Below are 16,905 nucleotides of genomic sequence, written 5' to 3'. Positions count from 1 at the left end.
GTTGTTTTCTCAAAAGATAGACATATTTTCTTAAGGATGGAGAATGATGTAATTTTTCTGGTCTCAATAACATATCTTTGACTTCTTTTTTTTCTAAATCAATTGGTAAAAAGAATAAAATATTTTTGGAAAAATTATTTTTCAGCTGCAAAAACTTTTATGCATAAAACTCGAAACCTTTTTTTTTGGGGGGGGGGGGGACATTAAAAAAAACCTGTTTATGGAATGCAAATCCATATTAAATTTTTTCTTAGCAAGTAATTTTTTTTTCTTTTATGAAACTATGTGATGTAAATGTGGTTGCATTCTATTTTGTGGCATTTTTTACATATTAAGACTTTATTTCCTTGAATTTGCAGCAAAAAAGTTTCTTTGTTTAGCACAATAACTTAAAATCCTGTGACTTTATTTCAGATTCAACAAAATTTTTGGTGGATATTACGAGTGCTGGTGGAGATTTTGAGATATCGGAGGGAAACATGACAGTGTGCACTGGACGTGCGTATTGCCCTGAAGAATTACATGATCCAAACTACATGCCAAAATGGAAGTCAGAGAAGCCTGATCTGCAACTTAACAGCAAAGACATCTACAAAGAACTGAGGCTGAAAGGATATGATTATGGTCCTACATTCCAGGGTGTAATTGGCTCTGATTTAGAAGGTAATTAGTTTATTTATTGCATTAATGTTTTTTTAATCAAAAATATTATTAATAAATCAAAGCAGAGGATTTCTAGTGACAAATTGCTCATTTAAAATTTGTCTCTTATAGGAAACAAAGGCCTTTTGAATTGGTCTGAAAATTGGGTTGTATTTTTGGACACTATGCTTCAATTTACTATCTTAGGCTCAAATCAAAGAGCTTTGTTCCTGCCAACACGAATTCAGAGTCTGAAAATAAATCCTGTGTTGCATAATAAAATAGTTGAGGAGTCTCAAAATCTTGAAGGTTAGTATTTTTATTTAAATATTTTTCATAAATATATTTTTAATCAAAATTTTTGTTATATCTGCATTAGGACGATTCTCGAAAAAGTGTCCCGTACGTAACGCTAAGTTTATTTATTTTTTCCAGCTAACCAAAGCCTTCAAAAAATAATGCTATTGGGGAATAATACATGCTTTAATATACTATCAAAGCATAACAGTTAATACCATATTCAATTAATAGTTACTTGAATAAAATAAAAAATTTAGCGTTTTTCGAGAATCGCCCATTAGCTACTTGGCAATACAGCTGTTTCAACCCATTGAAATCTTATTTAACTACCCCTGGTACAGGTAAAGGACAAATGTGATAAACGAACGAACATCAACAAGTAACATGGTGGGAAAAGCAGTCCCGGGTTTTGGTGAGTTCAAGATATCCTAAAGGGGGGGGGGGAGGGCAAGAGGCAGTGTAAGCCTGGGCACTTTGTGAGCAATGGATATCCTTTGTGTGCTAGACCAATTAAGCATAGTCAGCTGTGACAAGTCATTAGAGTTCAATAAGTTAAATGTCTTGATAATTATAACATATTAATAACCAAGGTTTACTAAATTAGGGTAGGCAAGTTTGTGGAAACTAGTACTAATTTTTTGTAATCTGGGCTATACGAGTACGTTTGTAGCTTTTTTGCCATGTCCTGATCATTTTAGAGCAAAGCCATGTTGCTGATTGCAACATTATAGGAGAATTCCTGCAATTAGTCCCATTGTTTTAGCACTCTGACATTTTTTATCAGCGCTTCCTGCATTTTTTAGGAAGTAAACAAAATTATTTTACTTCCTAATATTGCTATGTATTTCATTTTTAACCATTGTGAATGTTATTTGATTTAAATGGAAAGTATTAACAACCGAAATTTCTGATATAATGATAAAGTTTTTTTTTTTTTTTTTTAATAACCAAACAACAATACAGAGTTAAGAAATATGGTGAAACTTTTAAAAATATAACTTGTATAAAATGCATCTTAGTATTCTTTTTACATTATTTTTTTTTTAAGGAAAAGATTTACAGGGTAATTCAATCATCAAAATTGATCAATTAATATCTTTTTAAAATTTATTTTCTTAAAAAATGATGTGAAACATTATTTCATTCTACTCACAACTTTCAATCACTTCTTGATTTTTAAATTTGCCTAATTAGTTCATGATTCGAGAGAACAGATGTATCAGTTACTCATGCAACTAAATGATTGCATTTACATAGTTTATATTTTAAGATTGGAGCAATGCTTAATTTCTTTTCTTACTATATCATCAACATACTATAGATGGAATAAGATTTGTTTCCTTAATTCTAAAATTCAGTTTCTCATTTTTACAGGCATCCCAATTCTTCATGATAAACATACAAAGCAATGTTTTGCTGGTGGAGTTGAGCTCAAAAACTTGAAAGCTAGCATTGCACCTAGGCAGCAAGTTAAACAAATTCCCCTTTTGGAACAATATCGATTTGTTCCATATGATGAACCATGTGCTCTGCCCAAGGCTGAGATTGAATCCTTAGAAAGATACACTCAAGTGTGCTCCTCTGTCGCAAAAACAATCTTAGAATTGTCTGGAAAGAACAAGGATCAAATAACAGATGTTATGAATGGCTTTAAAGAAGCTGATGATGCTCTCATATCAAACTACTTAAAATCCAACTCTGATAACCATGTCCTTTTAAAAGCTCTTTGTGGCATTATGAATACAGCTACTAGCAAAGACTTATCCCAACATGTTAAGAATCATTTGAACAACTATATGTCTGACAGAGACACTGATGTTTTGTCTCAAACAATGCTCAATGAACTTCCTTTACGAACAGTCGTTGATATTGTTTTAGAAAATGCTTCTTCCAGGAAGCTAAAGGTTGTTGAACTGTCTAACAGTCTTTTACCAATGTGTGCTAAAGTGGCAGACTTTATTCAAGGTTTAGGAATGCTAAATGTTTCTTATACCCTAGCGCATTCCAACCCTGACATCTTGGAACAAGATAGTCTTTCTTCAAAAAATATTCAGTTGGTATCTTGGGACTCAAAATCTGACTTTGATTTCAAGGATGTGGATCTCATTCTGGTAAAATACCTTGACTTCTCTAAGAAAGAGCTTAAGCATATACTTAATAATGCTTCTGAAGTATTGAAAGATAATGGGTTTTTAATTATGTTACAAAGGACACGCCTGATTCCTGCAGAAATGTTCCTGAGTGCTGTGGGAGAGACTGTTATACCTGCATACCGTGAATCTGAAATAGAACAGTCCTTCAAAGAATCGAATTTCAACATCATTTGTAAGAAGTCGGATTCCTTGGCATCAACAATGTACCTAGTAAGAAAAATACCAAATGTGAACTATGTTGACCACATTGTACCAGTAATACATAACAAGTATGAGAAATGGGTAGATCAAGTAAAGGAAAAATTAAGTGAAGTGCAAGCTTCTTCTGATCCTGCTAGAGTATGGTTAGTTAGTGAAAAATGTCATGACAGTGGAATAATTGGACTTGTCAATTGTCTTCGTCAAGAGCCTGGTGGAACAAGCATCAGGTAAAAATGATTAATACTATGAAACTTAGATTTTTTATGTGCATATTGCTTTATAAGGTAGTCATTTATTTTTTCTTGTTTGAATTGTTCAATTTTTCTGAAATGATATTTTGTTACCTTCTTATTAGTTATGTGAAATAAACACGAAATTATTCTGGATTATTTTTCATAGTTGTTCAGTTTTATATTTGAGCAGTTTAAAGAATTACATTTTCATAAGACTATAATAAATATGTGACATAAATATGTAATTAAATTACAAACTTATATTGTAAAGGGAGGGAATATAATTTGTTCTGTTTTGGGTATACAATCTTACCCGTTTAAATCAAATTGAAAGGGACCAGATAAAAATACTGTTATAAGCATAATTTCATTATAAAAAATAAAATAATACACAGTGAAACATAAAGAGTTATTTGTTTCATTCTTTGTCATTTATGTGATGCGCTTGATTGTTGTTTGTGGTAAGATAGTTGAGTGAAAAAAATAAATCTTTAAAAGTAATACAGTCAACTCTCAATAACTCGAAGTGCCAAGGGACTAGCTAAAACGTTCGAGTTATTGGTGGTTCGAGTAATGGGAAGTTTCCAAAACAGTCGCCAGAGTTTGGGACCCGATAAAAGCTTCGATATAAAAGAATATTCAAGCTATAAACTTCGAGTTATCAAGGTTAGACTGTATTTAAAAGGCATGATTTAGTACTTTAACACTTTAAAAACACCATCCTCTTGGAAGGTATACTCTTGGCTATACCTTCCCTCTAGGTCTCAGCAGCTCATGAGGTTTAAAGTATTAAATGTATTTTCTGTACACATTTTGTCATTTCCTAATTGTTTGTATGATTTTCTATTTTATTAGATGTGTTTTTACAAATAAAGAAGTTCAGGAAGTTCCTGATTTTAAGCTGAAGAGCCATTTCTATGAAGATGTATTCAATAGGGATTTAACAATGAATGTGTTTAAAAAAGGCACCTGGGGCTCTTATAGACATATAACTTTTAGTGAAGGTAATTTTAATTTTAAATAATAAATATCATGTTTTCAATATGTTCTAGTTCTATCATAACTGATTTGAAAAGCAATGAACTTTCCTTTTCAAAATTGAAGTTCTAAATAATCCTTTTAAACAAATCCAATGAGTGTTACTGATTTCAGGTCCTGTTTTTGTTAAATATTTTATGAATTTTGTAATGAAATAGTGTTTAAAATACCTTTTTTACACACAATTGCTCACAATCCTTCCCTGCTTTCAGGTTCTGATTACATTTGAAAGATTTTTGCAATAATTTTTCATTTCCTTTATTAAAAATAAAATAATAAAAATATAATTCATACTATACTACATAATTAAACGTAACTTTAAGTTGGCAACATAATTGTTCTAATTTTCTTCTTGAGACTCAATCTAAGTTTTAAGAGAATTTAAAAGTTGTACCAATTTATAACTGTTAAAATTTGTTTGAAAAACTTTCTTTTTTCAGAGAATTAGGAAAAAAGCTCTTTATTTTACTCTGAGAATCTTGATTTTACTCATATCTTCTTTTTAGGATGAAGAGTAGAGTTTAAATAGTGTATTTCATGTTGTTTGAACTCTGAAGTAAACCAAATGTTTTTAAAGTTTTTGTATTTTTTAAGTCAGTTCTTTTAGTAATAAAGTCTTGCATGTTTGGGATGGTCATGCAAAATCTATGAGTTTTAAAAAAAGTGTGAAATATTTTTTCCTGGGCAAAGGAAATATTTAATGAAATGCTTCAAATTTTTGCATGTTTCATTATACTGCAGTTTCAATGTCACTCAATATAAATATCATTTTTTCTAATAGAAATTAATGTTGTTACATTTTATGTTATGATTGTTTTTGTACTCATTTCCATTTTTTCCAGTAAAAAATGTATAATTTCTGTAAAAAAATTCCTCTTATAACTTTTTTGTTGTATAATATATTGTTGAAGTAAATTCAAAATTCTTCCTCATTATTCAAAAAAATATTCATTGATTCAGTGACAGTATTTATTTTAATCTGTGAACAGTTTTAATACAATGTTGCACGCTTTAATCATCTTCAATTGTCATTTTAGATCCTACAAAAGTAACCACAGGAGATGCTTACTTGAATGTGCTTACTCGAGGAGATTTGTCGAGCCTTGTTTGGTTAGATTCACCCCTGAAATACATTTCTAAACCTAATTATGGAATCTTATGTGATGTATATTATGCATCTCTTAATTTTAGAGATATTATGTTGGCTAGTGGAAAGTTACCTCCTGATGCTATACCAGGTAAATTTTATAATTACATCTTAAAAAATGTAATATAAGTCGCATTGTGTATTATACAGACATTGAGTACATGTATTGAAGATATTTGATTTTTATGTAACAAACACTAATTTAGTTATTTTTTGTGTGAGCTAAAAGTTATCATTTTCCTTCAACCTATTACCAAAACAAGTCTAATAACATGTTTGTACCAAATGAAAATAATTTGTTGCTTTGATGTCTATCTTGAACTTATCTATAGCGTTACAGTGTAAAGTCAGCTTGTTTTATAGTATCTTATTTCCCTCCGCGATTTAAAATTATAACATAACCACGAACAAAATTTCTTTTTATTTTACTAAATCATGTCTGAATTCTTCATTAAAATCATATGGGTAAGTATTCAAAATTTGAATTAAATCACAGTGAGTAGAATTTAAAATTTTAAACTCCAAAACTGAAATGATTTGAGAAGCAAAATTCTTCTATAAATCTGTTATTGAGTGAGCAAAAGGTGCTTATTATATGAGTATTATTTTCTTCCTAGGCGATTTGGCCCTTCAGGACTGCATACTTGGGTTCGAATTCTCAGGTCGTGACAGAGAAGGTTATCGAGTGATGGGTGTTCTACCAGCAAGAGGTATGGCTACAAGTGTTATTGCTGATGAAGATTTTGTGTGGAAAGTTCCAGATGCTTGGACCCTTGAGGAAGCTGCAACGGTTCCAGTTGCCTACTCAACTTCTTATTATGCTCTCATTGTCAGAGGGAACTTGAAAAGTGGAGAAAAGGTTTTGATTCATTCTGGAAGTGGTGGTGTTGGACAAGCGTCAATTGCAATTGCTTTGAGCTACGGATGTGAAGTTTTTACTACAGTCGGTATGTTGTGTTTTTAGTTTTACTTAAAGTGTGAATATGAGAAAAAAATATTTGGATTTAGTATTTTTTCTAAAAAACCAAATTGAAACTAAGTATTAAAATAAATAATTAAATAAATATAAAATAAGTTGGCTGAAGTCAAAAACACCAACATATTATGGTGTACATTTTTCTACTAAAACTTTCATTCCATAATTTTGTGTTTGAACAAAAACAATTTTTATTATCTTGAGACTTCTTAATTTCCAATTTCATAACTATCTTATTTCCATTGTTAAAATGATACTTTACCTTTTGGCATCATAGCATTTTTTTAAAAAGTGGGTGACTAAATGCCCTCCTTCCATTTTTCTGTAAAAGCAAGTTATTTTAAAAATGTTTACTTTGTTAATTAATTGCTCAGAACTTTTCTTAAATATATTTTAATGTTTGAGTTCTATATTTTGGTTTTCATTTAAATAAAAATTTATAGCAGATACAAAACATTCGTTAAAAGGGCTAGGATTTACGAAAATCATTTGAAAAATATTAACTGAGTGATTTAATTGTAAATAATTGCATTGTATTGCACCAATTAATAGTATTTATTTATTTTTCTGCATAGGTTCACAAGAAAAAAGAGATTTTCTCAAACAAAGATTTCCTCAGCTGCAAGATAGAAATTTCTGCAATTCTCGGGACACTTCATTTGAGCAATATATTTTGAATGTCACAAACGGTGAAGGTATGTTTTTTTTTCAAACTGAATTCATAATACAACAAAAAATAGTTGAAGTAAATTTTTGTTGCAACCAACCCATTCTGACCTAAATTTTATCTTGAAAGTGAAAAAGATAATCATCTTTTAATCACCTTCCCTACGAGGCAACTAGTACGTAAGATTAGCTTTTTATCCTTTCTGCCATTCAGAGTGCTTTCCTCAATCCAATTAGGATTCGAAAATTGATTTAGTTGCAATGCATCAAATTTTAAACTTTATTTTAAAATAAACTTTAAAGTTTTAAAATATTTTGGTACTAATTTTTTCCAAACGACATAGGCTTAACTTATGACTATGATTACAAAGTAGTCAAAATTTACCTATTTTTTTGTTGCATACTCTTGAATTGCTTACCTTTAAAAGAAAATCTTTAATTGGTGCAAATTCAAGGAGCCTGATGCCCGCAGAGTAGAAATCCTTTATTTAATCATTTGGCTCATTAGGCTAGTATGATTCACACTGAGTTAAGTGACATTTTTTTTTCTTGTAATAGGAGTTGATGTTGTCCTCAATTCTCTTGCTGATGATAAGTTGAAAGCATCTTTAAACTGTTTAGCTCAGCATGGTCGTTTCCTAGAAATTGGAAAATATGATTTGTCTAATAATACACCCTTAGGTAAGCATTCTTCCTTCAGCTTTTTTGTTTTATTTATTTATTATTATTATTGTTATTTTTTTTATGAAAGGAGTTATGAATGTAATTGATAGTTGTGCATTTATGTTCAAGGTGTCTGTTAAGTTTTAAATTTTTTATTAGTTAAATAACGATATTTTATCTTTCAAAAACTGCTTTTTCTTTTTTTTTTTTGGGCATGTAAATTATTAAAAATTGCTTCAAGTTTCGAAATGTATTTTTTTTTAAAAGGAGAGTCAATGCCTGTTAAAACTGGTCAGTATAAAATATGCCCTTAAAAGTTAAACTAGTTTTGTTTTTAATGAAGGTTGAATTGAATTTTTCCCGCAAATTAATTTTATTGCTTTAAACTCATATCAAATGATAAGTTTTATGTATGACTTATTTGCAAAACTGCAAATACAAAATGGAAATTTTTGTAAGCACTGTTGTTCATCTATTATTAACAGCTGCAATATGAGCAATGTAAAATTTAAAATTCTTTTTTAAGTTGCAGTAAGAGATTATATTATAAAAATTTGCAGGGAGCTGCAGACATGTGTTTTGGGATTACATAACCACTTTTTCAATGCTAAAGAAAGTGATATTATGAAAGAAAAGACATCCAACTGAAGCCTCTTTTCGTCTGTAAGGGGGTTAGTTATAAACCCCGAAACATATGTCTGCAAATTTTTTTACTGTTGTAATCAGTGGTCTCGCTACGGGGAGGGGAAGGGAAGGGGTCAACCCCTTCCCCATGTATGTCACCCGTCTTGGGGGTGACACCCTAAGTGGAATTACAAGTTATTGAAAATATAAAGCTAAAATGCATTTTTAAGACTATAAATAGGAAAATTTTCAGAGGGGGGGGGGGACACCATATACTGCCCTGGTGTCACCCATGTCAGGTACTCCGCTGGTTGTAATATTATCTTATACTTTTCAACACAAAATTACTTCTCTTTATCTTATTCATAAGTTATGACAACTTAAATGTTAATTGCTTAATAAAAGTTTATGATAATGCAAGAGATGATCAAATGAAGGGGAACTATTCTTACATTTTTAACCTATCATTTTAGGCATGGCAATCTTTTTGAAAAATATGTCTTTCCATGGAATATTATTGGATGCGCTCTTTGAAAGAACAACTTACAGCTCCCGTGCCAAACGAGAACTTGTTGCTTTAGTAAACAAAGGAATAGCCGATGGAGTGGTTCAGCCGCTCAACACCATACTGTTCAACCATGACCAAGCTGAACAAGCTTTCAGATACATGGCTAGTGGGCGACATATAGGAAAAGTAGTTTTGAAGGTGAGTTCTAAGTAGTGATGTAAAATACCTGGGTATTTATTTTTAGGGGTAAATACCCAGGGTATATACCCAAAATGGATATTTACTTGGGTATTTATTTCAAAAATTTATATTCAACTAAAATATTTTTCTGTATGTATTCCGCTTTGTATGTATATAACCAACCATATAAAAAACAGTAAATTTTTGCCCAAAGATTGTATTTTGATCACATATTTAAAGAATTATTGTGTGAAACAACTTAGCAATCTAGTATGATATTCACATTAAATGTGTTGGATATGCCTAATCCATGTCCCCATCTTTCTTTTTTGTTTTTCACTTTTCAAAGCAAAATTTAAAGTTTTACCAATACAAATACAAAGTGAGTGATAAACTAACGCCTCCTAAATACTAAATGCCTATTGCGTTCTCCCTTTTAACATAGAGCAAAATGATCCCAGTAAGTATATTTTCGGTCTTCTGGCTACTGCCAACTATCGAAGGTCGAAAGCATTAGAAATTCAAAGCAGAGAAAACAATTAGTTAACTTCTAAATTTAAATTTTAAAATTAACCAATTAACGATTTGATTTGAATAGTTTGGATTCATCGTCATAGCAACACCATCCATGTGTTGCTGTCAGGTAGTAGCGTTGTTTGTGTACCGGCGGAGGATCACTTTTAAACAAATGTGACAGGCATTTAGTATTTAGGAGGCTTTGAACAAACTGATTACAACTCAAAGCCAAAACTAACTAGTAGCATGATATTATGAAAAATCAAAGATGAAAAGTTGTGCTAGCGTCATTTATGTGACAAAATTAAACTTAAATCCCTTTGCTTTACCCCATAAAAAATTAAATTGTCCTGCCATCCTATTTAAGTTTTAGAATAGTTCATTCTAAATTATGACAGTTTTTTTGATAAGATTTCATTACGCCTTTAATTAAAAAAATTATAATATATAAATTTTTAAATTTTCATTTTACAGTTTATGTTTTAAAAAGAAAATCATCATCTTTTGATACTACCTAAAGTTTTCTTTGGCAAAATTTGCAATTACTAAGGATACTATACGCAATTACTACTTCGTAATTTACCCTGCCTTCGGTTAAATACCCAAAAAAATATTTACCTTCCCACCCGACATCACTAATTGCGTGCATTAAAAATAGTTTGAATACATTTTCATCATGAAGTACCGGGGAGCAAATGCAAATGAGCAAGGCAACAGTAAACAATATAGATTTTTTTTTTTTTGCTTATTAATGTCAAAACTGTTTCTATATTTGCACGTTATCACTTAAACAGCAATAAAATAAATAAATAACATCATAGTCTTAATAAGTTCTCAGTTAATTCTTCCAAGCATCCCTCATGCTTCCTTTTTTTTTCTTTCATTTTGGATATGACTAACCTAGATTGTGATTTTGAAACCCTGAGTTCATCATTGAATTGCTTATACTTGTCGAATTAAGACATTGAAAAGAAAGATTCTTTTGTTCACAATTTGTTTCTTTCATAATTTCATCAAGTCTTCCAATAAAAAATATTATGAACTGTGTAATACATATGTATGTATCAGTTTTATCAATTATTTCATATTTAGACTTTTAAAAAAAATTCAGACTCACTTTTTGCATTTTTTTTGTAAAATACCCAGTTTTTGGGTATTTACCCAGGCTTTGGGTAAATACCCAAAAAATATTTACCTACCCACTGTGTATATTTACCCGATCCACATCACTAGTTCTAAGTCAATCTTAAGAATGATGGTTTGTTTTTCAACTGTAGTATCCTTGGATAAAGAACTGTATAATCATTAGATTTTAAAGGAAATTATTGTGCGGTTTAAAACAAAAAGTAAATTCACGGAAAACTGAAATAATTTTGTATATATATTACCTACAAAGTTGGGTCTGGTGGTATAAAGTGGTCATAAAATCGTAGGTTTTCAACTTAGGTGGATAATAAATAGAATAAATTCTTTAAACACTTCAACTTTTTTTGTTGTTATTTTACATTGCATTATTAAGGATCACGGTGCATTGAAAGAAAAAACGTTACTCACTATTACACTGCTGAGCACACTTTGTACAAAATTTGAAATAGTTTTACACTTTGGCATCAGATACTTGCAGATGATAGTCTTAGTAACTTATTGAGAATAGTACATTCCTGAAACTTGCTACCTTGTTGAAGCAACTACAGGCGCATTAAACTTTATAAAAGAATCCAAGCAAAAATAAATACAGTTTAAAAAAAAAAAAAACTTATTAACAGAAGCTAATCTGAAAAATTTAATCTGATAACCTACTGTTTTGTAAAAGTGTAGTGAAAAAAGTGTAAGGATGATATTGTTATTGACTTGATACTAATGAGATATGAATGTGCAATAGTTGAAGTAACACTATATTGAACATTCCTTTGAAAAAAAAGGGAAAAACTATGGCATTAAGGTTAAAACTCTACCCTGAGCTCGAGTTATGGTTATTAATGTTGATAGATTTATAAAAATACAAAAAAGATAGTAAGGATCCTCCCCTCTCAAGGAAAAAAATGTTTGCATAGCTTGAAAAAGATGATTGCCATTATCATTATTGATTTATTATTAATAGCTTGTAATATTTTATAATATTGTAATATTTAATTTTTTTTTATATTTGTGCTTCAACTTTTCTAGAGGTTAAATTCTTACATGTGTTCTGGTAAAAAAAAAAACATTAAACATTAAAAATAGTAAAATCTTGTTTTTCTTCTTCCATTATAGGTTAGAGAAGAAGAAGCAGTAAAGAAAATGCCTGCAACTCCAGTCAATTTCACTGCCCTTGCTCGCACTGCTTGCCATCCTAAAAAGTCTTACGTTATTATTGGTGGTTTGGGTGGATTTGGGCTAGAACTGAGCCAGTGGCTGGTTGACAGAGGAGCAAAAAACATAATTCTCACTTCTCGATCTGGCGTCCAAACTGGTTACCAGAAAATATGCTTAAAACGATGGCGAGATGAATCCATAAATGTTGTGGTTTCAAAGCTGAATGCTGCAAAACCTGAAGAAGCAAAGGCTTTACTTGAACTAGCTTCAAAACATGGATCAGTAGCTGCCATTTTTAACTTGGCTTTAGTAAGTTATTTATTGCTTTACACAGTTAGTACTTTAAAAAAGATAAATTTGAAGCATATTTATGAATTTAGTTATTTTAGGAAATTTTAAACTTATAAGGTTACTTCTGGTTACCTTATAAGTTTAAAATTTCCTCACAAAGATTTAATCTTATATAAAATCATGGTGAAATAATTTTTCCAAATAAAAGGTGATATTCTTTTGATGAGCCTTTGATTAATGTTAACCTTAACACAGCCATAATTTAATTTAGATTAATTTGTAATTTAACTCTTAAAATAATCTATTTATATCAATATTAATATTTGATTAAACTTTTTTTAAATTCAGCTAAATTTATTCAACTTATCATAATTTTAAGTAAATTATTTTTTTAAGAAAATGGTCTATTCATATGTTGGCATCTTAAGAATATTATGAATTTAAAATGTTTTATGCATGTATAAGAAGCTATCATCATTGAATTCTATTTTTCTTAGAAATATGACAGCGCATGAAACTTAAATGCCTAAACTATTGTGTAGGACATATTGAAATAAGTTTTCAAGCAATTCCATTACAAGATCGCTTGTTAAACGAATTCAGCAACGTCATAAAAGAACAATTTGTTTGCAAAGCACTTAACTTTACAAATTTGTAAGCATGTTTAAAGCATAAAGTTTTCCAAAATTTTATTTCTGCAACCTGTATGAAGTTGTACTCATGTGTATTATCTGAGTAAAAAAAGGCGAGTGTGGCTGGTTAAGATCTTTCTCTCCTTTTTTTTTGAGCAATCACAATTGCTTATTGTTCTCATTTGACTGGTTTTGGCGTTACGCTGATTTTATTTTCCTGCCAGTACCCTCTGCCAGCACCACCGTTGCGTTGACCGGCCTCACGATGCTGCTCCTCTTGCGAAAACCGTGTCCAAGTTGCGTCCATATCCTACACACACACGCATACATACACACACCTACACACACTCCTACACACATACACACACTCATGGCTGCCCACAGACACAAACGCCTACACGCATACACGCATAGCGCTGCAATCACAACACTCACACACATGCATGCATACATACACTTACCCACACACACATACATACACACACTCATGGCTGCAAACAGACACAAACGCGTACACGCATAGCGCTGCATACACAACACTTACACACATGCATACATACACTTACACACACACATATGCCTACACAAACACACACGCTCATACATACACACATACACACACACACGCTCGTGATTACGAAAAACATAATTTGAATTCAAGATGCCAAAAATTCAAATTAATTTTTTTTTCCATTTTTTGTCTTTGTGTTGACATATTGCGTTTAAAACCTATGCACAGCTACTTAAAACAAATACAACTAATGGAGTGAAAAAAAATTATTGCTTGTTAATTGTTTCTACCCTTCATCGTAATACAATTATTTTATTTACAATTTCTTTTCTTTCATAAAATTTAGGTTTTACGAGATGCTTTCATGGAAAACCAAACTGTAAAGAACTTCCAAGAAGTTGCAGAATCAAAAGTATCTTCCACTAGACATTTGGATGAATTTTCTAGGAAAATGTGTCCAGATCTAGAATGGTTTGTTTGCTTTTCTTCAGTCAGTTGTGGTCGTGGAAATGCTGGGCAAAGTAACTACGGTTATGCAAACTCTGTCATGGAAAGGGTGTGTGAAGAAAGGCACAAAGAAGGTTTACCTGGTACGTTTCTTAATTTTCTGAAAAGGATGTTACCATTCCAAATGATGTTTTAACATTGTAAACATAGATTTATGTTCAACTACCTATTTGTAAAAAGAAATTTGGGAAATTAATGTTTTCATTCATGCAGATTATCATGAAATGTCTAAATGCTTCAGAATTAATTATTATTAGACTCTCCTTTTATGAAAAATGCAGTTATGTACCGTATTAATTGCATGGGCGGTTTTATGGGGGGTCAGAGGGGGGCAATGCCCCCCCAGTTTTGGGAGGACTTTATATAGTAACAACACATCTTCCAAAAAAATTTTAAAAAAATCTTTTTTTTTTCTTTTTTGACTTGTTCAGAAGGGAGAATTTTTATATTTGGATTATTATTTGGATTTATTGAGGGGGGGCATAGAGGGGCAATGCACCCCAGTTTTGGGAAGACTTAAAATAGTAAGAACACATTTTCCAAAATCTTAAAACAAAAAAATCATTATTTTTTTTCCTTTTTGGATAGTTTAATGAAAATGAAGAGAATAGCGAATGTCCTTTTCTGATGGGAGAAAAGAAAAAAAAAAGAACATTAAATACAAATAGTACAGCTGTCACTGGGGTGCTAAATATATGCCTATATTCACTATTTTGAACTGAAAACCATTTGGGCAAGTATATAAATGAAAATATAGGCTAAACAAGCTATGCATTCAGCTGCAACTATTATAATAATTGACAAGTATTAAATTAGAACCTAAAACAAAGAGAACCCCCCTCCCCCATTGCGCTAACAGAACGATCTACTCATTATGAATTGTTTTCTTTCTCAGAATGTTTATTTTCAATTTGCGTGGCTTCAAAAACGAGATATTTTGTGTTCTTACAGACAAAACATTTTGAAGAACCTTCTGGAATTCACACGTTCAGATTGGTAAAATTGTAAAAATCCTTTAACCGAAAAAACTGACGAATTTTCGTAAAAATTACAAAAATCTACAGGTAAGAGTGAATTACATATAGGGCCGGATTTGCCTATAAGATAAATAAGCCATAGCTTCGGGCTACTGCTTTAAAGTGGGTCCGTAACTCGCAATGATTTGTGCATGAAAATTGCATGATTTGTTCCTTAAAAAATGAAAAGTGCTTGAAAAAACTAATTTTATTTTCAAGTGCTTGAAAACCTTGAATATTTGTAAAACGTGTGGCTACAAACCTGAAATTTTAAAATTTCTAACAAATGGTAGGGGGAGGAATGCCAAAATATGTCAAATTCAGCTCCTTGCTACATCCTGCATCAAAAGTGTAAAAATCATGGTGCTTACGTTTTTAACATATTACTTGAAATAAATTTTTGTGACTCAGATGTTTCATACCTTGCTATTTATTTAATCCCAAATGCAGTATTTTGGAAAGTCTTTTGTACTGATTACTTTTATCATGCTTCTACTGCATATTGTTAATCTGTTTAGCCCGGAAAAAATGATACACTACCTCTATTCCTTTTCGTTTTCTGCACTGCTTATAATTAAAAACAAGGTTATTGTAATGAGAGAATTCTATAGTTTATTTTTTTTTTCTTTTAAACTTAAAGTAGATGTTTTTTTTTCTTTTTTTTTACAAAGTTTGAATAATACTGTACAATTGTATAATCTAGAACTTAATTTCAGAGACTGGAAAGTGTAAATGAGGTGCCTTAAATTATTAAATGTTCTAAAATCCTTGTGCCAAAACACCCAATCTAACCAACCAAACCTTGAAAATAATTAGACAAGTCTTTGAAACTCCTAAGCAAAGTGTGCTTCAATTTTATTTCTTATCAAGTGTATAAATTATGAATTGTTCTAATAAGTAGTATGCTACTCTCATGTTACATATTTTCTAAATCTGTATAGCATTTCTTTTAAAGTATTAACTTACGCACATTTAAATCATAAAACTTAAATATATATATTTGTCTTTTTATTTCCAGAGATTTTTGTCTATCCAATTAACCCTTATAAGGATTCGAAATGCAGAATTTTATATCCATTTTACAAAATTTCCTCCGGGGGACAAACCCCCGGACCCCCCACATTAGGGAATATTCTATGTCCTACTTAAAAGGGAGCCCTGCGTCACTCTCTTGATACCAGTAACCTTTCTTCAGGTCAATTCAATAATCAGGGGTGATTGTGAGTTCATCAAAAAATACCTGAAAGTTTCAAAGCGAGACCGGGGGGGGGGGGGGTAATCTTTGACCCTTATTACTAAAGTGCATCTTTGCCATAGTATTAAATAGTTCTGAGTCAAAATATCGTGCGTACATGTGATTAAATTTTTAATGGGTTACAAAGTTACTTTTGAGCTGGTGTTATACAAATTATCTTGACATATATTTGTCCATCTTAAGGGATAAGTGTCCATCTTAAGGCTCTTGCAGGTATATTTGATGAGTATTATATAATTTTAAAAAAATTGCGGAGGTAGGGAGATAAAAGCATAACAAAAAAAAAATATATAATTCCGGTATTTCCGGACATAAAAATACCGGAAATACGTCCGAAAATACCGGAAATTCGGTAAAATACCGGAACACAATCACCCCTGTTCAAATAGGACAGCATGAAAACACATTAATGAAAACGAAACAAAGAAAAAGTAAAGCATGGCCTTATGCATCAGAGGAAAACAGACCAAAACGTGGGGGGGGGGGGGGGGTTTAAAATGTTGCTCAAAAAAAAAAAAAAAAAAAAATCCTGCCCCCCCCAGGAACTCAGT

General features: G+C 31.0%; 1 protein-coding gene across 2 annotated transcripts in view; it reads left to right on the top strand.

Moving 5' to 3' along the window:
• LOC129233957 (fatty acid synthase-like) overlaps positions 1 to 16,905 on the top strand; it is a 54,946-nt gene that overhangs the window by 32,180 nt on the left and 5,861 nt on the right. For both annotated transcript variants that reach the window (XM_054867868.1, XM_054867869.1), the window contains exons 14-24: positions 415 to 663; positions 775 to 951; positions 2,317 to 3,523; positions 4,385 to 4,533; positions 5,605 to 5,805; positions 6,332 to 6,661; positions 7,266 to 7,385; positions 7,915 to 8,037; positions 9,117 to 9,349; positions 12,101 to 12,451; positions 13,923 to 14,166. In XM_054867868.1, the coding sequence (XP_054723843.1) occupies positions 415 to 663; positions 775 to 951; positions 2,317 to 3,523; positions 4,385 to 4,533; positions 5,605 to 5,805; positions 6,332 to 6,661; positions 7,266 to 7,385; positions 7,915 to 8,037; positions 9,117 to 9,349; positions 12,101 to 12,451; positions 13,923 to 14,166 (3,384 nt within the window). The remainder of the gene's footprint in view (positions 1 to 414; positions 664 to 774; positions 952 to 2,316; positions 3,524 to 4,384; positions 4,534 to 5,604; positions 5,806 to 6,331; positions 6,662 to 7,265; positions 7,386 to 7,914; positions 8,038 to 9,116; positions 9,350 to 12,100; positions 12,452 to 13,922; positions 14,167 to 16,905) is intronic.

Source organism: Uloborus diversus, unplaced genomic scaffold (genome assembly GCF_026930045.1).
Source record: "Uloborus diversus isolate 005 unplaced genomic scaffold, Udiv.v.3.1 scaffold_829, whole genome shotgun sequence".
NCBI classification, from domain to species: domain Eukaryota; kingdom Metazoa; phylum Arthropoda; class Arachnida; order Araneae; family Uloboridae; genus Uloborus; species Uloborus diversus.
The sequence above is the reverse complement of the archived record's forward strand: the minus strand, read 5'-3'. Positions and strand labels throughout refer to the sequence as shown.